A 26,712-nucleotide genomic window follows, 5' to 3' on the forward strand; every position below is an offset into this window, starting at 1 on the left:
CATGCGCAGAACGTTTTCATTGAGTTGACGGCTCGCCGTTTCCTATCGAAGCAATGGCAGGAGTGAAAGCTTCTCTGTTTTATGGAGGTACGTTTGCTCGCTAAACATTTTCTTTTTCCTTTTCAAGCTTTCACTTGTGTGACCTCGCAGTCTCGGTCTTGCTCTCGGTCAAAAAGCCTCTCTTGTTGAAAGTGTGGCGCGTAATGCTGCCATGGTGATGCTAGCTCCTTTAGCCTGCTGGGGATGCTTCCTTCACTTACACTCGTGAGCTTTGCCGCCAGGATGGGCGAGCTGACGTTTTATTTTGGAACATTCGTTCCAGTATTGTTATTTGACCCATTTATCTTATTCCTGCCTGCAGTCATTGCTGCCTTAACGGGTATAAAGGTGCTTGCCTTTGTGGAGGATTTGGACGACACGTAAGTGAATCATTTAAGGCTTGTGGCATATTTTTGTGTGTGTGCTAATTAATAAATGTAATTAAAAACCCGTGTATACCGGATTTAAAACCGTACATTTTAATTAAAAGAACTTCCAAGTATAGTTTGTTTTCATTATATCCAATTTGACTAGTCTTTGATGATAGCAAGGTGTCTGCATTTCTCTTTGACAGATTTAAAGAGACCAGAGTCAATGACATCTGGTTGGTTGATGTAAGTTTTAACTCATGCAAGCACACCCACATACACGCACAATACAATACAATACCACAACCCTATGCCAGGCCGGATGCCACCGACTCATCCCTGGCGGAAGTTGCAACATGCATGGTGGGAACGGGCGTCGGGGGATGAATGGAAGGGTTACGTTGTGTTTGTGATCACGTCAATGACAAGCCATGCATGGAGGGCAAAGCCAGGGGGGCTTATGTTACAGTCTGAGTCAGTTTTAGGCTTGCAGAGCAGATGGAAATGTGCCCAACCTGAGAAGTACTGTCAATTTTTCTGATGAAGTGATTCTAAAATCCACCATAAAAATATGCATAACTCCAAAAATATGTGCAGATACTCTCAATGACCTCTCTGTCCAAAAAAATGTTTCTTGACAATTGCCTTTAAAACACCAAACAGACAAAGCCTAAATGATGGAAGAACATCTTGTAACTCTTGGCTTTCAGTTCTACGCTCCTTGGTGCGGCTACTGCAAAAAACTGGAGCCGGTGTGGCACGATGTGGGCGCCGAGCTGAAACTATCCGGGTCGCCGGTCCGTGTCGGCAAGATGGACGCCACTGCTTACTCAGGTGAGTCTTTGTCATTTAGTGCAGTGGTCCCCAACCTTTTTTGCACCACGGACCGGTTACGTGTCAGAAATATTTTCGCGGACCGGCCTTTATATAAATAAATATATTTACATATTTATTATTTAAATATTTATATATATAAATAGGATGTAATAAAATGATACGACTGGCATAAAAACAAATATAAACCACATAAAAATAAAACGTTGAATTAGTGGGAGCACCGAGCTCTTTTCTCAGAAATGAGCCGTTCCCATCTAGGCGTAATCGGAGACAATGACACCCCAAGTGGTTAAGGTTTGTCTTTAAATGCAGGATGCTTGGTCTCCATGTTCCGAAGCAGGTTTGAAGGCTTCATTGCCTCTTTAGCTAGCCTTTCGCTACATATGCGGAGTGCACTTGGCGCGTCAGAGTCACCTGTGGCGATAAATCCATATTTTAAGTAGGACTCCAGAAATGTTCTTTTAAATGCAGCTTTCCTTGTCTTAGAAGTCGTAGCCTCTTCTTCTTCAGTGTCCTCATTGGACGTTTTTCCCTTTCCGAAGAAGCTTTCCAAACTTCTCTGTTTCTTGCTCATTTTTGCTTGCCTCGCGGGCTTGACTGTGGTGACATGTCACGTGACCGAGACGAGCACCCTGTGTCAAGAGTCCTTATTTTTCAGATGCACCAACAGATGTAATTGGGAGAGATTCGCCAAATTTTTTATATTTTTCAAAATAAATTCTTACTTATTTTTGCTAGCTTTGCGGGCTCGACTGGGGAAACATGTCACGTGACCGGGACGAGCGTTTTAACCTGAATGAATTGATCGTCAATGAAAAAAAAAATATTTTTTATTTTTCCTGTGCGGCTCCGCGGCCCGGTACCAAGTGACCCACGGACCGGTACCGGTCCGCGGCCCGGTGGTTGGGGACCACTGATTTAGTGTATATAAATATTTTTATAAAGTAAGTGTGAGCATCTTCTGATTTTATGTTCTTTTTTGGCAGGAATGGCGTCAGAGTTTGGCGTGCGCGGTTACCCCACCATAAAACTGTAAGTGTCTGCGATAATCGTGTCAATTATGCTTTTTATTTTGAATAATGGAAAAAGAGAATTGATGGACCAAGAAATTTGCAGGCACCCTGAGTCACCGCAGTGCACAAGTGTGGCCTTTTTACATGGTGTTGGTACTGGCTGTGGCAATATTTTTCCTCATTCCTCCCTGAGCTTTTCAGTTGCATTATTTTCCCCGCATCTGAAGTATCTTTGGTGAAGTTTGCTCTTGGTGCCTCTTGAGTCTTTCCCCTGGAGGCTCGCTCTGTGTCCTTCACTTGGAACATGCTGTGCTGCTGCTGCTGCTTGCTTGAGGCGTAATCAAGACAAAGCTTGCTCACAACATGTTACCTCAATTCTATTCCCGCAACACTTCCAGAGGCTTTTAATCAAAAGCGACAATGTTCACATAAAATTTGCTTTATCACCTAGTAAAGCTTTTAAATTCAAGACGGCATATTTTTATGTAAACTGGAGTTCCATTCAGCTCCTTTGGGGGGGGGGAAGTACAGTTGAGACAGCGCAGGCCAGTGATGAAACCTCCATCAGAGGACAGCCGCCCCACGCCAACCTTTCCCCCACCCCTCCTGAGAGCACCAAGCCCCAATGGGCTGATGCAACGGCAGCCACGCTCCATGGCAACGTGCTCTTTTGAGCTTGTGCGCCGCGGTGCATAGTGGCGCCAATGTGCTAAATGTCTACCTAATTAATGGCACAAATAGACTCAAGTGTTGCTAGTGGGGAGAGGCAAATAGTTTTAGACTATCGATGAGTTTGTGGCACCATGTTGTGTTTCTCTACATTAGAAAATTGAGAAATGAGCCAAAGGAATATTCACATTGTATTTTTTGAAAGTAGCGAACAAAATCCTAATGATTTGTAAGTAAATTGTTGAGCTGAAACTAGAGGAGTGGACATTTGTCGTTTAAGCATGCGTCAGTACCAACTATCAACCACCATGGTGACCCAAAAATGAAATGAAATGGAATATTTTTTTCTAAAAAAAAATTTTTAGGATCAAAACATTTGTCGACCAGTTGGATATGTATAATTTGGGCGTTCTTTTGTTGTTGTTGCTAAACTCAGTTATGTTATTCCTCCAATGCTTTCTTAACTGAAATTTTGAATTGTGTCCCCTTGCAGATTAAAGGGTGACCTGGCCTACAATTACAAAGGTGCGAGGACAAAAGACGACATAGTGGAATTTGCCAATCGGGTGGCCGGGTGAGTGTTGGTGCTTTGCCAAAGTGCTGTCTGGAATGCTATCATGACTACCAATGTTTTTCACTGGAGGGGTACAGTGGTTGCTTATCACCACTAGGTGGCGCCATAACTCCACAATACAAATTTACCCACTGGCCACAACTTTAGGTACACTAAATTTTTAGGAGCGGTGATTGTAATACAATTCTGGCATTATTTTGGATCCAGCTCTTGTATTGGATCTCATTAGCTGGTGTAGCTAATGTAGTGGGCACCTGCGAGTATTTTGTTGCCTTGTTGAAATCACAAAAACCTGGAACCCCTCTGCAGGCCGGCCGTTCGAGCCCTTCCTAGCAAGCAGATGTTTGAGCATATGATGAAGCGACACAACGTCCTCTTCCTGTACGTCGGCGGCGAGTCTCCCCTCAAAGTGAGTGTTTGTGTGTTGCATCAGTGTTTGTATGAAATTGAGGAATGCACACAAAAATACATTGACTTTCTATTGTCTTTGCAGGAGAAGTACAACGACGTCGCCACTGAGCTCATTGTCTATACATATTTCTTCTCTGCCTCGGAGGACGTCCTGCCAGAGGTGACAAATGATCAAACGGTGCTTTTCACTGCTTGTTTTCTGCTTCTTCACTCATGCTCTGCTCAATAATTTCACAGATTTGCATTGATAGTAACATATTTGAGAATATAATAAATCCCGTATATGCCTTTAAGTGACATTTCATCACTCGTAACATATTTGAGAATATAATAAATCCCGTATATGCCTTTAAGTGACATTTCATCACTCGTGTGATGCGCAAAGTCATCATGGTGCCCAGTGTAGCTTGAAATGTGCTTACCGTGCTTATTTGTCACCCTCAGGTTTCCTCTCCTGTTTGAAATTCTCCGTGTGTAAACTCGCTTTAAAAGGAGACATTTTTGTGTTTTCAGTCCGTAACCTTGCCGGAGTTGCCCGCGGTTATCGTGTTCAAAGATGGCGCCTACTTCACCTACGATGGTGAGTGCCGCTCCCCGAATGGGGTCGTTGGCTGTCCTGTCGAGCCTCGGGCCGCCTTTTGCCTCTTCTTCTCTTTCTTCTCTGCACCGCCGCGCGGCGAGGCCTCTAGCCATGTTGCAGCGGTTATCTCCCCAGGCGTAGCAGCCTGGCGTGGCCTTGGGAGACCGCGGAGCTTGTAGCGTACGCGCCGTCGAGCTGTAAATTATATGTGGCGCGGGCGGGGTCGGGAAATAAGCGGGAAATATCAACTTTCCCGCTGCCACACCACAACTGTGTCATTTCACCACCGTGCTTTGATGGCCGCTTGTACTCTGAAGCTGCTTTGGGTCAGTGTTGCCAGGCGGGATTTTACCTTATCAGTGCCAATGTCGTCCTCCGCCTTTGTTTTTTGGATTCGGGCTCCACAGTCAGGCTCATAAAATCAACACCCTAACATTTACAAATAGCTACGGTTGTGGATGTTGATACAATTGAACAAATTCCTGACCGTTGCCAGCATTCGCACACGCGCACATTCTATTCTATACGGACCGTGTTGTCGCCACACCGAGGCTGACAATTCTTAGAAAATCCAACCAAGATTGCCGCCTCCTTCCCTCCGCCTGGATGCAAGCCTTGCTGCTCTCTTTTGTGTGATTTTGAAGAGACGCAGTCTAAATCTGGCCTCTCGTTTTGCGCAAATAATTCCGCGGTGCCGCGTTGTTTGACTTTCACAGCTTAAGCGCGCATCACAAGCCGCATCCTTTTTTTCTTTTTCCCTCTCTAGCCCTTCAAGGCTGCTGTTAAAATAAGTACGACACGAAGCTCATGCATATTTAATTTGCCACAATCCTTCACGCTACAGAAGCTGTTGCTCGGGCTGTTTCGATCAGCAACCGGACGATGACGCGCCTGAAAGGTGTAACAAACGACAAGGTCGTCGAGGAAGGCCGCTCCCACGTCGGACCGTCCTAGTTATTGCTCGCCATCAAGTCTCTCGGCTAATCTCTCCTGTTTAACTGCGCCGCTCCTCCTATGGGAGCGAACAAAACGCAGCCGGCTGTGAGGCGGAATTAGTTTGCATACATTTACGGCGGGCACTTAAGCGACCGGCCGCCTAATGCGCCGCGACAGCGACGACAAGACGTCGGCGCGCCTCTGAAGATGATAACACGCCGCGTCTTAGTCAGCAAAGATGACGAGGATGTCATTGAAATGCCTGCATTTGGTCCAAAGTATTTAGAACGTGTCAAATTGAGAGCCAGCACATCCAGTCATAACATAAAACACGAAAAAATGTCTTTCAGCATCGGTTGTAGAAAATACACCCACCACAAAAAAAAGTACATGCGAGGATTCTGTCATGATGCTCAAGACGTTGGATCATCTTGCCTTATTTTTTTTAATTCCTCATCCCTGCAGCCCGTATGGAGACGTCCAAGAACGCCTTCTCCCGGCTTGAGCGTGTGTTTCAAGGTGAAGTAGTTGCAGCGGAGGTGGGCGGTGGGGAGCGGGGCGGGGCGGCGTTTAGCTCACTCTGGGGGAAGGAAGCGCGTCGGCCCATAAAGCCAGAACATCTGTGGAAAGAATGCGCGGGAGTCGACTCAGCAGCTTTCTCACTCGAACTCAGCGTTAATACCCATGCTGGCGATGACCGTTTGAAATGAAGCGTTTTGCGATGAGGTCCTTTGGGGAGGCTCCCCGCCTGGCTTAAAAAGCGTGTCAAAGTCATCGCCCGTCTTGTAATTACTCTCACGGTGGCCGTGAGGTCGTGATAACTTATTAAGGTGTCATAATGAGGTCCCCGGCGCCCTTCGACGCGCACGTAATGAGCATCCCGTCAGGGCTTTTCAGACGTTCCCCCTACTATTTTGATCCGGCGAGCGCGATGGGCTCCACATGTGGCCGCCAGATGTGCGAGTGGCAACATGCGGCGCTTACCCCTTCATGCATGCAATACTCAACCCATTTTTCCACTGAGCAGTCCTAGTTTCCCACAGCACCTTGGTGTCAAACTATACAGCTCCCTTTCATGCCTTTTAAGCAGGAACGTGATTGCTGGTGTCCAGGCAACACCGGTTGTCACGCTACTCTGATTGCAAGATGAGAAATATTGTTAAGGAAGCTTCCGTGTGTGCTTCCGTGTTGCAGAGTACGCTGATGGCAGCCTGACCAGTTGGGTCAACAGAGAGCGCTTCCAAGGCTACCTGCAGATTGACGGATTTACGCTGTACGAGCTTGGAGAGACAGGTACGCTATGGTGAAGCTTATGTTCCGTAACACAACAAATCTTTGTTATTCAGAGCAAAACATTATTTCAGTGAATGAATCCGCCAAAAGTGAACTGCCATGTAGCGAGGGGGAACTATACTGTACACGAATACCTTTTTTTCTTTCCCCCATCCCAAATTTAAATTCATTCCCCATCACAGCCTCCGCTATATCTGGCAGTTGGGTGGTTTCAGGACATTCCCTCCTTTGCGAATCCATAGCATGTTGCTCTACTTTGCAGACGCTCCCTCCCACAGGACGTCTCGGGCTTACTGCGAGTGAGGCTGTGCGCCGTCTAATATTAGAAGCAGCAGCATCTCGGCGTTTCAGTTTAATGTGCACCTTCCTGTGACGGGCGCTTTGATTTAGCCGCTTGTCTCGCCCCGCCAGCCCCTGCACCTAACAAGCCACAGCCAAATGCTTTTTAATTAGAGCCCCACCGATTAAAGACGGAGGCTTTGAAATAGTTGGTTAGATGTTGGAGGAGCGTGACTCTTCTGCCAAAGTGGTGGTAACACAAGCGCAGCGCCGGCGGAATAACATTTTCCGCTCGGCGGGTTCCGTCAGCCACGCCACCAAACTCGTAGCGACACGAAGCGTGGCGTCCGTGTCTAAGTGACCGTGCACCCGAGCCCGGGCAACAGCCCTGCTGTATCCTTTTGGATGTGTTTGAGGGCCCAGGCTGGCATTGCTTGCTTAAGAACTTTTATTACAAAAAACAGCCGGCTCGCACTGACTAATCCAGCCACTTAATCATTATGGTAAAATTAGCTCCAACATGTTCTGACTTAAGATAAGAATGCCATACGTTTTTACTTTTACAAGCATGTGGGTTTAGAAAGTAACATGATGTTAGATGTAAGCTAATGTTACGCTATTGTCATGATATAGTTAAAGAATATTTATTCTTATATAGTTAAAGAATAAATATTTTATATATATTAGGGGTGTAAATCGCAAGTTTTGTCACGATACGATATAATATCGATACAAAGAACTACGATACGATATTTGCCGATATCTTAAAGCCTGCTGCGATTCATTCACGATATATCGCGATATAGTGCTCTACGATTGATATTTTGTTTTTAAATAAAAAATATAGAACAATATCCTGATTTATAACAATTCATACGCAAAATCAACAAGGTACTGCAAACTCTTTATTTAGGAAATTACAAGAGTATTGCAGTATACAAAGTGCTTATTTTAACACTGAACTTTGATGTCGTGTTTTTTCTTTAAATGTGCGGCGAGATTTGTGCTCCCTGAATATTTGATCACCGCATGGCAGGATTTACAAACTGCACGTGTCTTGTCGGTTGAGCCATCTTTTCTTTGGAATCCAAAGTGCTTCCAAACGAATGACTTGAAGCCTAAAGGGGAGCAAATTTCCTCGTCTTTTTGGACACTAGCCATAGCACCAGCCCAGGAGCAGCGTACTAGTTGTCGACTCCCCTTTCACGTGCCTGCTCTGCTCAGAACACAACAACGCCGGGCGCACTGCTCCCGGAAAGAGGAAGCAAGCAACAATGAACTGGATTTCAAAATAAAGTTGCGTCTAATGTCCGAGGTCAAACACGGCGATATAAATCGATGTTTACGTTTAGCATCGATGCCAATAAATCGTAGAGCATTATATCGATTAATCGATGTGTATCGATGTATCGTTACACCTAATATATATATATATATATATATATATATATATATATATATAAGGGGAAAAAACACGACATCAAATATATATATGTGTGTGTGTGTGTGTGTGTGTGTGTGTGTGTGTGTGTGTGTGTGTGTGTATAAGATCAGCCCCAGACCCCCGGCTACTTTTCAGTGTTTTTTCACTTTTGCCATTCTCATCCCTGTATTTGGCAGCGAGCTCCGTGCGTCACCATCAGGGGGTGCTCCTGTCACAACCGGCTGAAGAGGGGTGGGGGGGGGGGTTTCTATGGCTTGTGTTTTCTTTGCTCAAGGATTCATCGCGCTTGCAAGGAAATTGTAATCAATCTATTCATTTTCACCCCAGTCTGGTTTAATATTAACGTCTCAGGAAAACAGCATTTTATCTCCCTCGCCATTGACCTCTCATCTGTCGGGTGTGATTGCCTTTTGTAATCTAGCAGCCTGCCCCCTTGTCTGCCCCCTTTAGGCAAACTGGTGGTGATTGCAATCATTGACGAGAAGGACCCCACCGAGGAGAGTGGCAGGTACACCAGCACCTTTAAGTGCACGGCTTTCCAATCAAGATAAGACTCGCCAACAATTCTGGCGAAGCTTGCTCACAGGCTTTTTTTCTTTTTCTTCTTCCCCCACCCAGATTAAAAGTGTTGATTCAGACGGTTGCCAGGGAATACAGAGAGCACTTTAGCAGGTATGACATCCAATTTGTTGGTTTATTCAGGGATGGCGCGCCCATTTTTCATTGTGCTTCACTCAAAGAGGTAATCATGCAGTCGGGCGGCTGACAAATATTGCCGCTCTTTTAGCTGTCACTCAAAATATTTTCAAAGAGGACATAGCGTGCGTTCCCCTCGTACAAGTTAGTATCATGCCAGCGACATACCGTAATTTTCGGACTATAAATCGCACCGGAGTATAAGTCGCACCAGCCATAAAATGCCCCAAAAAGTGAAAAAAAAAACATATATATGTATATAAGTCGCTCCTGAGTATAAGTCGCCCCCCCACCCAAACTATGAAAAAGAAGTGATGAGAGCAGCTGATAGAAGTACAAAAACTCGAGCCCTTTCTGAGTTATTACTGGTGGACTCTTGCCTTAAATATCACTGCTCCTGTAGGTTCTCAATTGCATCCCACCACACACACACACACACACACACACACACACACACACACACACACACACACACACACACACACACACACACACACACACACACACACACTCTCTCTTTTAAGGCCTGCGAGATTGAATTTTAGAAGCCTTTACACCGAGAACCGCTTGAGTCAATCTGATAATAAACATGCCTTGAATGGATATCCCTCTTTATGGATTCATTTCCTCGGTCGGGGAAAGTTGAAGGAAGTGGCCAGAATCCTCCTGCAGTGATTATCCACCAGGATAGATTGCGCTCCGTTTTCTAAACTTGGGCCTTGATTAAAAAAAAAAAAAAAAGCCATTACATTTTGAATCTGCATGTCTCTGGGTCCCTTAATAGACGTTCGTATTGAGACTTTTTATTAGCTTCATATCCGTGCCGCCTGACACTCGTCAGCAAAATCATCAATAAGCCAGAGCGATGCTTCCCATTGTGTCGGCTGGATTTATGACACGCTCCCGTCTCCTCGTAATTTCGTCATTGACACGAGCGCCGCCGCCATTATGTGGCGCCCGGAGGCTCAAATGAATAGCGAGAGCGCAACTAATCAGTCATTTCCCTAGACGCCCACTGCCGCCATCTTACCTGGACTACCCACAATGCACTCCACTGACACAATCACATCCGAGTAGAATTTCTGTCTGACGGTTCTTTTCCTCCCAAAATGAGTCCGCAGCTTTTTCACAGGCGGATCATGCAAATGGAGCAGAAGTATGTTTGCATTCCGCCCAGAAGGGAAGTTTACTCTAATGTGTGTGTGTGTGTGTGTGTGTGTTTGTGTACATAAGCTTAAGCCGCACTTAATGAATGTGGCCTTGTGTCCACAGAGATTTCCAGTTTGGCCACATGGATGGGAACGACTACATCAACAGCCTCATCATGGGGTGAGTGGCTAAAGTCAGCCTTCTTCTACACTCTCTCATCCTTGTCGTCATCCTCGCTCCCTCACTTCCCGTGCGGCAAAACGCCACAAATCTGGTGTGCCACGCTGATTGTAAAACCGACGACGGGTGTTGCGTGTGAGGATTAGTGGCGTATATAGCAACACGTATAACCTAATGGCTTGGGCGTGCTAACGACATCTGGACTGGTCGCAGGAAGGCCTCCTATTAATTAACCGCTTGACGGGGATGTCCGTCTGATCAAATGATGCGTCATAATATAATCTAGTGTATGAGCAAGGAGTCTGTTTGAACGCTTCCTGGAAAACACCCGACACAGTTGATTAACCAGTCTCGCTGGAAATCTGCCGGCGTTTACCGGCCGAGGATGAAAGGACGCGATTGGCCTTCCCGCGCTCGCTTTTCCAAGGTTTTGTGGGTGTTTGGACGCGGCGGCGCAGGATTAATTGCCCTCCTTTGAGGGATGAAATCCTGGCTCCGTCAATGTCCACTAATCCGCTCCCTCAGGACGCCCGGCGAAATAAATCTGATGGCTTTTTATCCCGCTTTCTGTCATCATGGCGATTACTGTGTCCTGGCAGCGGCCTTTCTGGCATTAGCCTGCCACGGCTTTCACCCCGCGGCACACACAGGCACACACACACTCGCATATCCAGGACATTACTTAGGCTTACACTCATTTCCTGCACTGACCCCCAAAGTAAAGCACTCAGCCGCCTTGCTTTGGCCTCTTGCTTCTCCAAGTTCATCTCGTGCACATTGGGAAGCCACATACCCACAATGCACCAGCGACTGACACACACAGCCCAAAAAGTCTCTACTGGAAGCGCAACCCAAATTAAAATTTTTCTTTTTAAAAATACTTACCGTGGACAAAATAAGCATTGGCTGTGTGTTTAAATTATTCACTGGCTTTTCAAATCATTTAAGCTGAGCGTCTTCTGGCTCCAGTGCCATAATTAGCATTTATATGAGATCAGAATTGATCTTAATATACACTCACGACACGACTGCAACATTCGGTTGCCGCCCTGCACACTCATGATTAGCAATACAAGACCTGCATTACAGTTTTCTTGCCTTTACAAAGATAAAGCGAGTCTAGAAAATGTCTTCAAAGAAAAGGCGCCAGGTTTCAATGAGTCCACAAAATTAAGTTTTATACCAAACATTTGAGTTTGTGTTGCGTTATCCATTGCTTAAGGGCTCACGACACCGCCCGCCGTCAGCATTCTTTTCCATTGTAATGTGCGAGTCGGTTTCCACCACAAAACAATTCTCTCCTCTGAGTGAGGTTAAGAGGCTAATCCATATTTATTTAAAATGGCCACCATCTGTTGCAATAGGCGGCGCATCAGGCGGGGCGCACATTTTCGCCACGTGCGTATGCGTGACTCGCAGAGCTCAGCTGGTCGGCGCAGCCGGGGCGCATCCATCACTGGCCCCGCGCGCATGCGTGTGCACTTTTGGCGCCCCCATTAGCGTAACGCGGCGGGAACGTGGGATCGCGGCGGCGTGATGGAGTGCGAGCGCGGCCCGCTTGATGAGGGCGCGTTATACGAGCCGGTGCCGCGGCGCGTGGGGTTGGGGGGGGGCATTGCTTGTTTGCATGACCTTGATAGCTGACTGAGTTGTGTAATTCCTCCGTTGATTCATCCAAAGCAGTGCTCCGAGTGTCTGTACACTTTGTATGCCGGCCGCATCTTAAAGCTCCGTTTCCACGAAACAGCGCAGGTCATTCCGGTTCAGCACCGTTGAAGAGTAAATTCCAATGTGACTTGCAAACAAACAGCAGCCGGTTTACAAAAGCCGGCCGCTTCGCAATTTGTGGTAACTGCTTTCAAGTTCATTTTTTCATGACAGTTCCATTCTCTGCAAGAAACTGACAATGAATGAAATCATTTTCAAATTGATTTCTGTGATGGCCCAAGATGTGGTGGCCATTTGTGATGATCGACATTTTTTATCTTGGCCCAAAGCCAGGCTGGACAGCAGAAATTGATTATTTTTATGGTGAGCCGGTTCCTTACAAAATGCAGTATGCATCCCAGACTAGAGAAACTTAACTCAAAAGAAAACAAATTAAAGAAATTCCAAGGCTTGGTACCATCTGCTTTTCGCCTTCTTCCTGGCACACATGCGTCATTTGTTTTCTGAGCGCATTCCCACGGGAAAAGTACAAAGGCTTTGTCGATCACGCCTTTGTGCTCTTCTGTGTGGCAATTTGTCATTGCAGAAGCCATGATTTGTTTCCGCTTTGATTCAGGTGGTCCGCTCCGCTGAGAGGATTAAAAATAATAATAAAAACACAAACCTTTTTTTTCCCTGTTGTTTTATTCAGCGAGGTGACGGTGCCTTCCATTATCGTCCTCAACACAGCCAACGAGCAGTACTTCCTGCCCAGTCAGCCGACTGAGACCGTGGAGCAGCTGGTCCAGTTCATCAGCGGCGTTCTGAACGGTTCCGTGCCGGTACGAAATTACCTTCCTCACGCTTGACTGTCTGTTGTGCATAAAGCTCTGTTCCCGGTAAGTCGTTGAGGCCTGAGCACTAGCAAAGTTGATTAAAAAAACAACAACCCACAAATCAGCCAATTTTGTACCCCAACACTAACTGTCCTCTGCAGTGTGTCATATTTAGCAAATGTTATTTACAGGGACTTCAAATGTATTGAGTGATTTTCAAACTAACAGAATTTGCGGCCGTTGTAACCACACCGGCAGTCTGATGAGTCAAACATGTTGCCTTACATTTCACCCCATGAGGTATTTGTTGCAATCTCCTTTTGCGTATTTAGATTTTCATGTCGCTATCCTTCCTGAACAGATTATCTCCAAATAATTCTTGCGGTCCAAGTCAAACAATGAGATTAGTACACGACTCGCTGTTGTAATCCGCACACCGCTCAGGAGAGAGGCAGCGTGTCAACTGAGAGCCCGACTGCGGGTGTAGAACCGCTCGCTATGTTTTGCCTCGCATAACAAAGTCCCTTCCCCAAGGCATAAAGTATGTGAGGGACTTTCCACGAAAGCAGTGTTGTCGGTAATCAGGCCGCCGGTCGGACGGATGCCTGTGCGCTCATCGGACAAGTCATTAGGTACACATTATACACTTTGATTAATATTGTATGACCGTGCATTTGCAGTCATCATGTTAGATCCCAGTGTGCCCGATGCATCGACTGGCGAGCGCTGGAACCAGATACCTTGTGCAGGAGCAGAAATAAATCCCGCTGCTTCATGATCTGGAAGGAGGATGAAACACACGAGTGGGCTCTTGTGTGCGGGAGGCGCAGTTAGCTGCTTCTGACAGGCAGCGGTGGCTCATTTGCAGTTGTTGTTTTTTTTTTTATGACAGTTATGAAGTGTTGTTTTTTTCCTCCTAAGTGCTGGTATCTTGCTTGCCACCCAGTATTTAATGTGGCAACATGTGGACGACAACTTGCATGTAAACAAATCCGACTTCCCGGCTCACCAAAATTGTCAGCGCTCGCTATAAGCGCTATAATTGGCCTGTGCACTCACACTGGCCTCTGCCCGGGAGCTGCGCTTTCGCAATAATTGAGCCCAGACGCAAATTTGAGGGCTTTTGGCGATAGCCCCAACGCTAATTGTCTTCTGCGAGGAGCCCTTCATAAACACGGCGATAATTGCCGATCGCCCGAGTTGTCGTCGAGTAATTGCGACAAATGGCCAACGGCGAACGGCACCAGTGTGAAATTAGCATATAAACAATATCGCGCGCCGTGCCCGCCGCTCCATTAAAGTGTCTTCGCCTCCCTGCAGGCTCAAGGAGGTGACGGCTTCATCCAGAGGATCAAGCGCGTGCTCTTTGATGCCAGATCCACTGTGATGGTAAGTAAAAATCTTTTCTTTAATATGTGCAGTTTAGCTTTCGACTTGAATGTTGCTTCAATAAATACAAATTGAGTGCTAGCAAGCGGGTGATTTGCTGAAGGCCCACCGGCAGTGTATGAAAATATGCAGCGGAGATATCATATCGAAATAGTTTTACTTCTCCAATATGCTTTTGAAATCTATTAACTCTTTCACTCACTGCCATCAACATTTTTGGGTTTTAAACGCTTCTAAACATATTTACATTTAAATCAGTTTGTCATGGTGCCGCTCACGTTTTAGTTTTTCTGCTCAGACTTTAATGACGTCTCGCAATAATTAGGAAACAATTTTTCTTTTCATAAATCTCGGCCAGTGTTTCCATTTAGAAATGATCATTTCTACATGACGAGAAATTGTTCTGTGACCGATGAACTATTTTTCGAACTGTCCCTCGGGAGTACTCGTGGTTCTTGCAGTCCTGATGCAGTTCATAAAACCAAGAGTTGAATATTTAGCACATTTGATGCATTATTAGCACTGTTGTCTTATTCAAGCCAACAGTCGCATCGTTTGTCCTGCTACGTTCGATCTAAACCGTCACCGAGTGAATTCAACACTGCCTACATCCGCGACGGTACTTAAAAGAAATGTAAATAAAACAGCCAATTAGCAGTAAACCTCTAATATCGGCACTTTTCTAAGCACCTCGGTAAACGCAAGCGCCACCCCCGACTCCCTCCATTAAACGCTTAATGACGTGTCATCATGTTTCTGTACGAGGTGCTCGTATTGTTCCTTCCTCACGCGCCACTCGAGTACTTTTAGATTGTGGCACTTGAGCAAAGAGTCTTGGGGATGTTGCATCGACCGCGTCGTTCTCGCCGCGCATCTCAATACGGAGCAGGCGAGGGCGAGCTGTGACACAAGTAGAACAAATGTGCGTGGCGCTGCGCCCCCTGGGAGACAAATGACACTGACAGGGCGGGAATATGCAAGGCAAGCAGTAAACAGGTTGAGGTGGGGGTGATGGAGGAGACGGTGGGAGCTTTTCCTCAGGGTCCGCGCTTCTTTTGGGACTAATAGTGTTTACTCTGCCATGGCCGTGAGACGACTGCTTAAGCAGCTGGCGCAGTCGTAGCGTCAAGCTCGTAAGCGTTCCTCCAGGCAAAGTTTGCGAGACCACGACGTCGCCCAAAACGCTGTGAAGCGATGCCACATTTTTGGGAGCCATTTTAGTCATCTTGCCATCATCCTGGCTGTCCCGCAGTCGAGGTGCAAGTTGGCATGTCTGCTCCCTGTCGACGTCCCAACTCGCACCTCGACTGCGAGTGACCTTGTCGGTCCGTACTGGCCGTCTTTCCCAACCTTTATTGCGCCAAGGCGCGTATTTCGTATCAGAAAAATGTCACGGCACACACAAAAAGTAGATCATGACATTCTTGTCTACTTAGCCAGTGTAAAGTCTGGACTTACCAAACTATGATTATGTTGTATGGATTCCGGGCGACAGAAGAAATGCAACAACCAAGCAAGAATTTACATAAACACAATTTTAAGTCAGCACATCTGGTTTTGTTTGATTGCTACTACGGTAAAAATGATATGTAATGCTAAATAACACAAACAACAGTTCAAAGCTGCACAACCTTTGGCTGAATATTTCTTCCATTTTACTCTTGAGGACTGCCTTTTCCATTTCCTGGCATGGGATTATTCACAAGTGTCAGTACTTGTACCCGAGTACCATTTGTGGCTACTCTGGCCGCCTCTCACAGTGGTACAGTGACTACGTTAGCGTGGCTGTCACATCTGGCAGTCGGGATGTGTTTCTCTTCCCGAAGCGGCGACCTGAGGGAGCGAGCAGATTTCTCTCTCGTCAGTCTTGCTGCAATTTAAGACTCCCATCTCTCCTTCTTTCCTTCCTTCCTGCCTGCCTGCCTGCCTGCCTGCCCGTCCAGCGTGTTCCATATTAAAGCCTGCTAACTTATTGGCCGTGGGGAGCTTTAAAGACGAACTGGATAAATGCGCTCGTGCTTCCATTTTACTCTTGTGACTGCCTTTTCCATTTGGGCTGCTGCTTGGGGGATGCTGCGGATACGGCCTTGGACCAAAGCCTTGTACGCTTGCTTCTTCCTCTCTGATCGGATTAAGTTTTTCCACATCAACTGTGGTTCTACGGTGCATTTAGCACTCTCAAGGTAACGAATGCACAAGTGTTACTTAACTTGCCTGCCCCAGTACTCGGCCAACATCACTTTCCACGGGTTTGCGCTATTGTACAGCACCGTGCAGTTGTACAGAACACGTGCTTTTTTAGGTTGTTTCTTGCAGCCTATCTTAGCAGTGTTACTTGTTCTGTAGCCCGTTGAGGCCGCAGAATTTCTGATCTAAAGGTCACAGATTCCACGTCCTATCTGTCTTCATTGGCACCGTGAACATAACCGTGTCCTCTCTTGCCCCATCTCCCTTCCCAACCTACCCGTCTTGTTCTCTCCCCCCCCATCAGTCAGTGTTCCGCAGCTCACCCCTATTGGGTTGCTTCCTGTTTGGCCTGCCGCTGGGCGTGATCAGCCTCATGTGTTACGGCATCTGCACGGCCGAGACGGACGACGGCTCGGACGACATTGACGCCATCAAGCGAGAGGGTCTGACCGACGACGAGGAGGAGGAGCAGGAGGAGGAGGGGGGGAGAGAAGAGGAGGAAGAGGAGGAAGGGGAGGGGGAGGAAGAGAGAGAGGAGGAGGAGGAGGACGAGGAGGTGGAGGAGGAGGAGGAGGATCGACGGTTGGAGGGCCCCGAGGGGGACGTAGCATTAGAAAAGCATCCAGAAGAGAAGAAAACGGATTAAAGCAGGGCTACATGATGGATGGATGGATGGATGGATGGATGGATGGATGGATGAGTGAGTGGATGTGACGTGGAACTCAGACGCATCAGCAACACGGCTCGTGTCGCTGATCTTTGCTTTTCCATCTCACTGGCCTGTTTCAAAGCCTGTCTTAGCACAGGCTCTCCAAGCGACGCGTTTCCCGATCTTACGCTTACGGAACGCCCCAGACGGAAACTCTGCCATAATTGTCATTTGCGCTTTTCCTTTGGTTCGTTCAAGATTTGTGAGTAGAGGGCCACTATGTGCGCCGTGTTGTCTACACGTCACATGCCGGGTCACATTTACGATCTTTTTGTCCAGGTAGCCGACGAGCGGACAAAAGTATTTGGACAGATCGCAACGGACTGCTACAGTGGTGTGTCCCAATACTCAATGTCCGTGTGTGTAAGAAAGCTAAAATCAAAATTGGTGTATGACTACACTGTGAACAAAAGTATTGGGACAAGCCCCTGTCTGTTGAAGTGTGTCCCAATAATTTTGTCCCTTTCTGTATATAAGATATAATCAAAAGAGGTGTGCGACAGCACTGTGGTCAAAAGTATTGGGACAAGCCCTAATTGACTGATACGCACAAGCAACCTTCCACCCCTCAATAGAAAAAAAATACAAGCCCTCGCTTTGCCTTTTGGTCTTTGTATTTTATTTCCACGTTGGATTTAAATAAAGAATTGCCCTTTTCCTTGTTAACTGGCATGGTCTTTTATTCCCCGCACATCCGTGTCTTTCACAAACTTCGCAAACGCTAGCTCTTTGCTTTTATCTTAACTCCACTTGCATCGCTTGGGTTTAGCTTGTGGCGTTAACCAATCATAGCTGCTAGCAGGCGTTAACCACTATCGTACGTTACATTCTTATAACCGGTGTTAAACACATTACATGAGATAAGCTGCCTTCTTTGCCGGCTGTCGATCGCCCACGTGTAATCGTTAAATCTTTGCAATCAGTCCAACCTAATTATCTGGCTCGTGTAAAAAAATATATATATATCAAGATGCATGCAAGTTGCTAATGGGTGCATTTGGATTAAGCAATAACAAGGCTGCGGGACGACAGTAACAGTCCCCTCTGGGCTCGCTGATAACATGAACCTTATCGCTAGTCACCAAGCAAAAAGCTCTTTGTTTGCCTCATTGTTCCCGCGAGACAAGTCTGGTGGCTTTCACCACTGCTTGTTATTTTAGCGCAACCGTGGACGCTTTCATTTAAAGCGCAACAAACACTCGTTATCAGCAAAAGACAAATATAATAGCCTGGCTTTTGTTTTGTTTTGTTTTGTTTTCACTAAAGGAATCATCCATCCATCCATCCATCTTCTTCCGCTTATCCGGGGTCGGGTCGCGGGGGCAGCAGCTTCAGGAGGGACTCCCAGACTTCCCTCTCCCCAGCCACGTCATCTAGCTCATCCCGGGGGATCCCAAGGCGTTCCCAGGCCAGCTGAGAGACATAGTCTCTCCAGCGCGTCCTGGGTCGTCCCCGGGGTCTCCTACCGGTGGGACATGCCCGGAACACCTCCCCAGGGAGGCGTCCAGGAGGCATCCTGATGATATGCCCGAGCCACCTCATCTGGCTCCTCTCTACGTGGAGGAGCAGCGGCTCTACTCCGAGTCTCTCCCGGATGACCGAACTTCTCACCCTATCTCTAAGGGAGAGCCCGGACATCCTGCGGAGAAAACTCATTTCGGCCGCTTGTATCCGGGATCTCGTTCTTTCAGTCACGACCCATAGCTCGTGACCATAGGTGAGGGTAGGAGCGTAAATCGACCGGTAAATTGAGAGCTTTGCCTTTTGGCTCAGCTCTCTCTTTACCACGACGGACCGGTACAAAGTCCGCATTACTGCCGACGCTGCACCGATCCGCCTGTCGATCTCGCGCTCCATCCTCCCCTCACTCGTGAACAAGACCCCAAGATACTTAAACTCCTCCACTTGGGGCAGGATCTCATCCCCGATCCGGAGAGGGCATTCCACCCTTTTCCGATCGAGGACCATGGACTCGGATTTGGAGGTGCTGACCCTCATCCCGACCGCTTCACACTCGGCTGCGAACCGCTCCAGTGAGAGCTGGAGATCACGGCCTGAAGAAGCCAACAGCACCACGTCGTCTGCAAAAAGCAGAGACGCGATGCTGAGGTCCCCAAACCGGACACCCTCAACGCCTCGGCTGCGCCTAGAAATTCTGTCCATAAAAACTATGAACAGAATCGGTGACAAAGGGCAGCCTTGGCGGAGTCCAACCCTCACTGAGAACGAATCCGACTTACTGCCGGAAATGCGGACCAAACTCTGGCATCGATGATACAGGGACCGAACCGCCCTTATCAGTTGGCTCGGTACCCCGTACTCCCGAAGCACCCCCCAGAGAACCTCCCGAGGGACACGGTCGAACGCCTTCTCCAAGTCCACAAAACACATGTGGACTGGTTGGGCGAACTCCCATGCACCCTCGAGGATCCTGCTGAGGGTGAAGAGCTGGTCCACTGTTCCACGGCCAGGACGAAAGCCACACTGTTCCTCCTGAATCCGAGGTTCGACCTCCCGACGGACCCTCCTCTCCAGCACCCCTGAATAGACCTTCCCAGGGAGGCTGAGGAGTGTAATTCCCCTGTAATTGGAACACACCCTCCGGTCCCCCTTCTTAAAGAGGGGAACCACCACCCCAGTCTGCCAATCCAGAGGCACTGTCCCCGATGTCCACGCGATGCTGTAGAGACGTGTCAGCCATGACAGCCCCACAACATCCAGAGCCCTTAAGAAATCCGGGCGGATCTCATCCACCCCCGGGGCCTTGCCACCGAGGAGTTTTTTAACTACCTCAGTGACTTCAACCCCAGAGATTGGAGAGTCCGCCTCAGAGTCCCCATGCCCTGCCTCCACAATGGAAGGCGTGTCGGTGGAATTGAGGAGGTCTTCGAAGTATTCTCCCCACCGACACACGACGTCCCTAGTCGAGGTCAGCAGCACGCCATCTCCACTGTAAACAGTGTTGACGTTGCACTGCTTCCCCCTCCTGAGACGCCGGATGGTGGACCAGAATTTCCTCGAAGCCGTCCGGAAGTCATTCTCCATGGCCTCGCCAAACTCCTCCCACGCCCGGGTTTTTGCCTCAGCAACCGCCGAAGCCGCGTTCCGCTTGGCCATCCGGTACCTGTCAGCTGCCTCGGGAGTCCCGCAGGCCAAAACGGCCCGATAGGACTCCTTCTTCAGCTTGACGGCATCCCTTACCGCCGGTGTCCACCAGCGGGTTCGGGGATTGCCGCCACGACAGGCACCAATGACCTTACGGCCGCAGCTCCGGTCGGCCGCCTCAACAATGGAGGCGCGGAACAAGGTCCACTCGGACTCAATGTCCCCCGCCTCCCCCGGGACCTGGGAAAAGTTCTGCCGGAGGTGGGAGTTGAAGCTCTTCCTGACAGGGGATTCCGCCAGACGTTCCCAGCAGACCCTCACAGAACGTTTGGGTCTGCCAGGTCGGACCGGCATCTTCCCCCACCATCGGAGCCAACCCACCACCAGGTGGTGATCAGTTGACAGCTCCGCCCCTCTCTTCGCCCGAGTGTCCAAAACATGCGGCCGCAAATCCGATGACACGACTACAAAGTCGATCATCGAACTGCGGCCTAGGGTGTCCTGGTGCCAAGTGCACACATGGACACCCTTATGTTTGAACATGGTGTTCATTATAGAAAATCCGTGTCGAGCACAGAATTCCAATAATAGAACACCGCTCGGGTTCAGATCGAGAGGGCTTGAACCGGAACCCAAACTGTGCGTGGAGGCAAGTCCGACTATATCTAGTCGGAACTTTTCTGCCTCGCACACCAGCTCGGGCTCCTTTCCAGCCAGAGAGGTGACATTCCATGTCCCAAGAGCCAGCTTCTGCAGCCGGGGATCAGACCGCCAAGGTCCCTGCCTTTGGCCGCCGCCCAGCTCGCACTGCACCCGACCCCTTTGGCCCCTCCCACAGGTGGTGAGCCCATGGGAAGGGGGACCCACATTTCCTTTTCGGGCTTTGCCCGGCCGGGCCCCATGGGCGCAGGCCCGGCCACCAGACGCTCGCCTTCGAGCCCCGCCTCCAGGCCTGGCTCCAGAGGGGGGCCCCGGTGACCCGCGTCCGGGCGAGGGAAATCTGTTTCCATATCTCTTCTTCATCATAAGGGGCTTTTTGAGCCGTGCTTTGTCTGGCCCCTCACCTAGGACCCGTTTGCCATGGGTGACCCTACCAGGAGCATGAAGCCCCAGACAACATGGCTCCTAGGATCATAGGGGCACGCAAACCCCTCCACCACGATAAGGTGACGACTCATGGAGGGGCTAAAGGAATCATGTCAGGGTAAATATTTTCACATTCACTTTAAAATAGAATAAATGGTGAACCAAAGCGTATTAAATCAAAGCACTAAGTACAAACTGGCCTAAAAGTGTGGCAGATTGCGTCAGTTATTTTGAGACATTGTACAATAGCGGCGAACAAAGTCGAGCGCGTCCCTCCCAATATGTTGTGCTGCTTTGAATTCCCAAATACAGACGCCGGCGTGGCCGCAAGAGATAAACACAACGGCTTCTCGAAACTGAACCGTCCCAAACCTGTTCACAAGGTTCCCGCCGCGTTATCTGAACTAACTCTTTGGCAAGCACGCGCACGCTACATTAGCATTGGCGACTTGTTTGTGTGTCACAGTGTTGCATTGTGTCACCTCTGCGGGAGCGCTATTTGGCGCGTTCGCATCACTCGCCACGCCAAAATGAATCTTTGAGCTGTGAAATTGCTCGCCATGCGTAATAATGAGCTGTCGCACGTTGCGCCCGGCGCCAAGCCGGTAATAGCAAGGCCGCGGTGAACTGAACTTATCTTCCTTTTCTCATTCATCCCGTTGTGGATGCTTATGTTCTATGAAGATGTTTTAGTTTCTCTCAACCATGCTACTTAAATGCAAGTAGAAAGTGAACCAAACTGAATTGTGAATTAAAGTGTTGAGCGGAAACAGCTAAATTGGAACAAAGCCAAAGGGTGAATTGCTTCTTTACGATGCAAATGTGACAAAATGCAAACTGTGAAGCAGTTCACTAAGGCAATAAATCATTCCGGGCTATAAATTGCTTTACGACATCAAAATCTTCTCTCTGCATTCTTGGCATTGCCTTTATTTTGGGAATATATCCACAAAAGCCTGATTACTCATCTCATCCTCAGTCGCTCCGTTTGTCTCGATTCGTGCGATGTTTACGCCGGCAACACGCTGACACGCGTCACTCAGCATCACGCGCAAGCGGCCGATGTCAAACGCAATGAATGCGCGACCCGTCGCTTTCCAAATGCGAGTTTTTATTACCTATTTTCTGCTCCCGCTGCAGAGAATACAAGTAATGAATAAAACATCTTCCAATAAGCATACATATGGACTTAAATATTACACCAAGAATATGCCTCAGTCCCTCTTGAGATTTCATCCCTCCCGCTTTTCTTTTTCCGCTTTCTTCTGTAACCACTGGCCCTTATCACCCCCCCCCCCCCCCCCCCACACACACACACATTTCGCCCGTTCTGCTATCTGCAAGGAGGAGGCCAAATTTGACAGCTCCCATTCGCAAGAGCAAGCTCGAGGGTAGACAAATTGCTTTGACGCAAACCAGATGGAAGCCGCTGACCCTCAAATTTGGAATTTTTGGCCCTCCAAAAAGCTCTTGACAGCTTCAATCATCCGAGAAGAGAAACCGTCGTGAGGTTTTTCCTCCCGCTTATTTGCGTGGACACGCAAACCTCGGTGGCTTTCTGCCTCCCGACCACAGTTGGGCGCCATGAGTTTTTCATGAGGTCGCTGACTACTGCTACCTCCCTCTCAAGTATTCCTGCTCCCCAAAAAGTTGTGGAGGTCAGAGTCTCCGGAAGCCAAAACGTGCAAACAGATTGTCACGTCATTGGAGAGGTTTCCATGCGGTGTCATTTTTTTTCCATATGAAAAAATAGAAATGCTACTTGAAAGGCGAATTGTGAAGCGAAATCTCGCAGGAGAAGGCGTGTCGCTTCAAGCTAGCTGGGCTCCTGCTGCGGGAAGCAGGCGGGAAAGATGGAGTTTAGCATTTGCCCAAGACCAGTTGTCTCATGTCTTAAACATCTGACATTAGCATTTGCTCAGCCAAATGCAAAGCTGGCATTTTGCACAGCCTCCAAGGCATGCCGTAACAGATTTTTGGTTGTGAGACACAATCGTGTAACGAGGACACTTTTTTTGATCAGGTCTTACTCAAATGTGGCTAAATGTCTGATACAATCAAGACAGTGGGTGTAGTATTATTGGTGTAGTAAAAAAAAAAAAAGTTTGTCACTGTATATGCTCTCTCTTTTCAATGTATAGATGATTGCTTGTTGACGTTAAACTGAATTGATAAAAATCATACAACCAGCAGTGTAAATATTCCCCAAGAGAAGAATCCCAAAACGTCGATTCAAGTTGGAGAAATTCGAGGTCACCATTGATTTGCACATGACGGCTTCTCTCTTGCCTCAGTGTCATTGACAGGCTTTATTTATGTGCCTTTTTTGGGGGGAATGAGGGGAGGGGAGCGAGTTCTGACCGATCAATAGGAAGCCTTTTTTGTGCGAGTCTCTTTGGCACCGGGCCCTCCCTGCGGGCCCAGCGTAGGTCACACCGAAGCTCTCGTCGTGATGTTGAGGCGATGACGGCAATCGATGGCGCGGGAAATGTCATGGCCGCCAGTGGACGCCTACAAGGCTACAAATATGTTCGTGCTTTGACTCACGAGTCCCCCAACATACCAGTTTGTTCAAGTCGTTGCTTGGTCTCGTAATTCAAGGCACCGCTGTAGGAGCATTTTACTTTATTGTTGACATTGTTTGTTCCAACAAACTAGTTACAACTTGTCCCTCCTCATCGCCTGAATAATTACAGAAGACTCTGGCGTGTAATCTTTTTTGGGGCAGGGGGACTTGGCAAGTCAACGAGGTGATTATAATCCTTTTAAAATGAGAAGTGTGAGAGGAATAATTATTGTTGGTGCACTTTTATACCAATGTTTATTTACTGCATTTTAGACAAAATGAATTGAACCTAATGTGGCTGGCTATGTAGCCAGAAAAATTACTATTTTTATACATTCATATTTTTTAATTTATATTAATTGCTTTTTTTTTTTATGTAGCCAGACAAATGTTAACTAGCTTGACAAGCTAACCACAGTTCCAAAGCTTGCCCGACCGCACACACTAGCTCGTAACTTCTAGCAGCAGCATGAGGGAAAGCAAATTTCTCCTTTCTCAGCGTGTGCCTTATTAAGTGTCTAGTGATGTTTTATAAATGAAGTAGATAGTGCAGCAGCGTGGGGATTCTGAGCGCACCCGTGGATCGGCTGTTTTTGAGAGCCATAACAGGTGATTACTGACACATCGACAACCCGCGGCCACCCGGGACACCACTCAGGACCGGGTTCCGCTCGCTCGTATCGATCGCCGGCACCGGGCCTCCTCGCGCTCATTCACCACGCCGCAAAGGGGCCCCCCGGCCTGTGCAGTGCATCGCGTGTGGGGGCACCCCCGGCAGATTAGTGAGCCTGAAAAGTCTATTTAGCGGTCTTGCGGCCAGCTGGTTAAGTGCAGTGTAAACAAAAGGGTCGGCCTGAGGACGTCTGGTGTAACGGCAATACAAATAACAAGCCGAGTTGCTTGTTGCTGTTGTGCAGTGTTCACTTTCTGCGTTGAAAAAGTTGCTCCGTCTCATCCCCAGAGATGTGCCGGCGCTTCCTCAGAACCGCCGCGGATTGTTTCGGCTTTGTTCCCGCTGCGTTTTCTCAACAAACGTCTGACATTGCACTTTGTAATTTTGTCAAAACATTACCATCGACTTTGACAATCACTTGTCTGAAGGCACCTGAAAAGGGGCAGAAAGAAGGATGCCACCTCCAAAAATAACCCGTTTATTTTTGTACCTGGCGTTAAGAGCTTCCGACACGGGTCGCCTTCATGTTTCCCTTCGCCGTTGGCGTGTCGCACTTCCCGTTTTTTTCCAAAATGGCAACCAGCGTGTTGAATCTCCACTAACAATCAGATAACTCTCAGTTCCTGAGTGTTGGTTGTAACTTTTAACGAATTCAGCTTGGCTGCTGTGCAATTACAGCTTTCCACAGTTGTGTCGGTAGCGGAGCAAGCGGTTGAAGGTCAGCCAAAGTTTAGGGTCAAGTCATGCTTAGGTTTGGAAAAAAATTAGACTCTTTCTTGGCTTCAGCCTTGAGCTATATTTTTTCTTTGTCAAAACTGGTTGACCTTTTCACATAAGTGAACTTTTCCTTCCCCCCTGCCGGAAAGCTGATTAAAACGAGGCGGGCCTGTGAACGCAAGGCAATCCGACGCATTCCTAATTTATCGTAACGTCGGGAATGAAATCCGCCTGCAGGGCGCTGACGCTAAGAATAGCGCGGATTCATTCAACTTGTGAAATGTATACTTTATGCTCTGGGATTTGTAATGAGGGAAGCAGGAGTACAAGGTGACGTTTTTATGATTCCACTCATTTCTTTTTTCCATGTAAGATGCACGCCAAAGAAATTCACACGTGGGAGGACATCTTCAATTCTAGCCGGCCCGAGTCACTCTTGCAATAATTAGCACGTTGTTAAGGCTAGAGGTGGATCACCAGCACAGCTTCTAAAAATAAAAGCGGCCACTCTGGAGAACGAGAAGCACATTTAGAGCTGCACCTCCCTGCCCACCAGCTCTCATCCAATTTCCTCTCGATTACGACACACGCCAGCGGGCGTCTTCAACGTAAACACGGCCTGTCATCCGGCGATTCAAATAAATCTCGTTTCTCGGAGCGACTCGGGCGTGCTCTCGTGTGATTAAAACCCGGCTGTTCAAAGTTCACACGGTTTCCCCAACTTGACCTCACGCGCCACCCACGACGCTTTGTGGGATCAGAAGGCCTTAAGAGAAGTCTTCAAATTGCTCGGTGGAAATAAAACATCTTTGCCGGTGTCTTCATAGGATCATTCGGAGCACACAAAGCGAATCTTATCACACAGAGAAGCGACTTCCTGGCCGCACTGCGCGTGACAGCTCTTCTCTCGTCGCGTCTGCCCTTTCTCGCTCCCGAGTGTGGCCGCGACGGTAGTAATTTCCGGGATGTTTGATGTCAACCGCTAAAGCTACCGCTCACTGTTTTTATCCCCGGCGACAATCATCTGCCCCGTCTCGTCAAGCAGGACATTGGCAGGTAGCGTCTTACCCGTTTGATTGCTGTCTGCCGCACATCTGACATTTAGATGCTACTCAATGTTAGGCTGATTTCATCTGATAATTTCCCACCTTATGCTGTAAATAAAAAGCAAGTAGCGTTTCCCTAAATCATCTGTACGTTTCGATTTGCATCCCAACAAAAAAGGGGAATTCTCCTTTGCGGTTGCCGACTTTGCATTTTTTAAATTCCAATGAGGCTTCACTTCAGCGTCTTTATTTTTGAGTGGATCCCAAGAGCAGGATACTTCCC

The 26,712-nt window shown here is 48.0% G+C and overlaps 1 protein-coding gene across 3 annotated transcripts; it reads left to right on the plus strand.

Moving 5' to 3' along the window:
- Positions 1–3: 3 nt before the first annotated feature.
- On the plus strand, positions 4–22,328 carry LOC133143478 (protein disulfide-isomerase TMX3-like). 3 transcript variants are annotated; one of them, XM_061265377.1, is made up of 16 exons: positions 4–87; positions 362–419; positions 614–653; positions 1,118–1,241; positions 2,231–2,276; positions 3,420–3,500; positions 3,810–3,909; positions 3,994–4,089; positions 4,425–4,491; positions 6,622–6,720; positions 8,894–8,951; positions 9,062–9,115; positions 10,412–10,468; positions 12,828–12,957; positions 14,272–14,340; positions 18,503–22,328. In XM_061265377.1, exons 1-16 carry the CDS (start codon positions 54–56, stop codon positions 18,611–18,613), a joined length of 1,224 nt encoding a protein of 407 aa, XP_061121361.1. In that variant the 5' UTR covers positions 4–53; the 3' UTR covers positions 18,614–22,328. The 3 variants fall into 3 exon arrangements, with proteins under 3 accessions (XP_061121361.1, XP_061121359.1, XP_061121360.1); XM_061265375.1 differs by lacking the exon at positions 18,503–22,328 and adding an exon at positions 16,832–17,902; XM_061265376.1 differs by lacking the exon at positions 18,503–22,328 and adding an exon at positions 16,832–17,902 and having other exon boundaries at positions 3,994–4,071.
- The last annotated feature ends 4,384 nt before the right edge of the window (positions 22,329–26,712 follow it).

Source organism: Syngnathus typhle, linkage group LG19 (assembly GCF_033458585.1).
Source record: "Syngnathus typhle isolate RoL2023-S1 ecotype Sweden linkage group LG19, RoL_Styp_1.0, whole genome shotgun sequence".
NCBI lineage: Eukaryota > Metazoa > Chordata > Actinopteri > Syngnathiformes > Syngnathidae > Syngnathus > Syngnathus typhle.

What these genes read in the sequence shown, in the direction of transcription:
- LOC133143478 (XM_061265375.1), top strand. Translation starts at nt 54, where the DNA reads ATGGCAGGAGTGAAAGCTTCTCTGTTTTATGGAG. An exon ending in TTTGCCAATCGGGTGGCCGG is followed by an intron (nt 3,501 to 3,809) that starts GTGAGTGTTGGT and finishes ACCCCTCTGCAG; the next exon opens with GCCGGCCGTTCGAGCCCTTC. An exon ending in TTCTGAACGGTTCCGTGCCG is followed by an intron (nt 12,958 to 14,271) that starts GTACGAAATTAC and finishes GCCTCCCTGCAG; the next exon opens with GCTCAAGGAGGTGACGGCTT.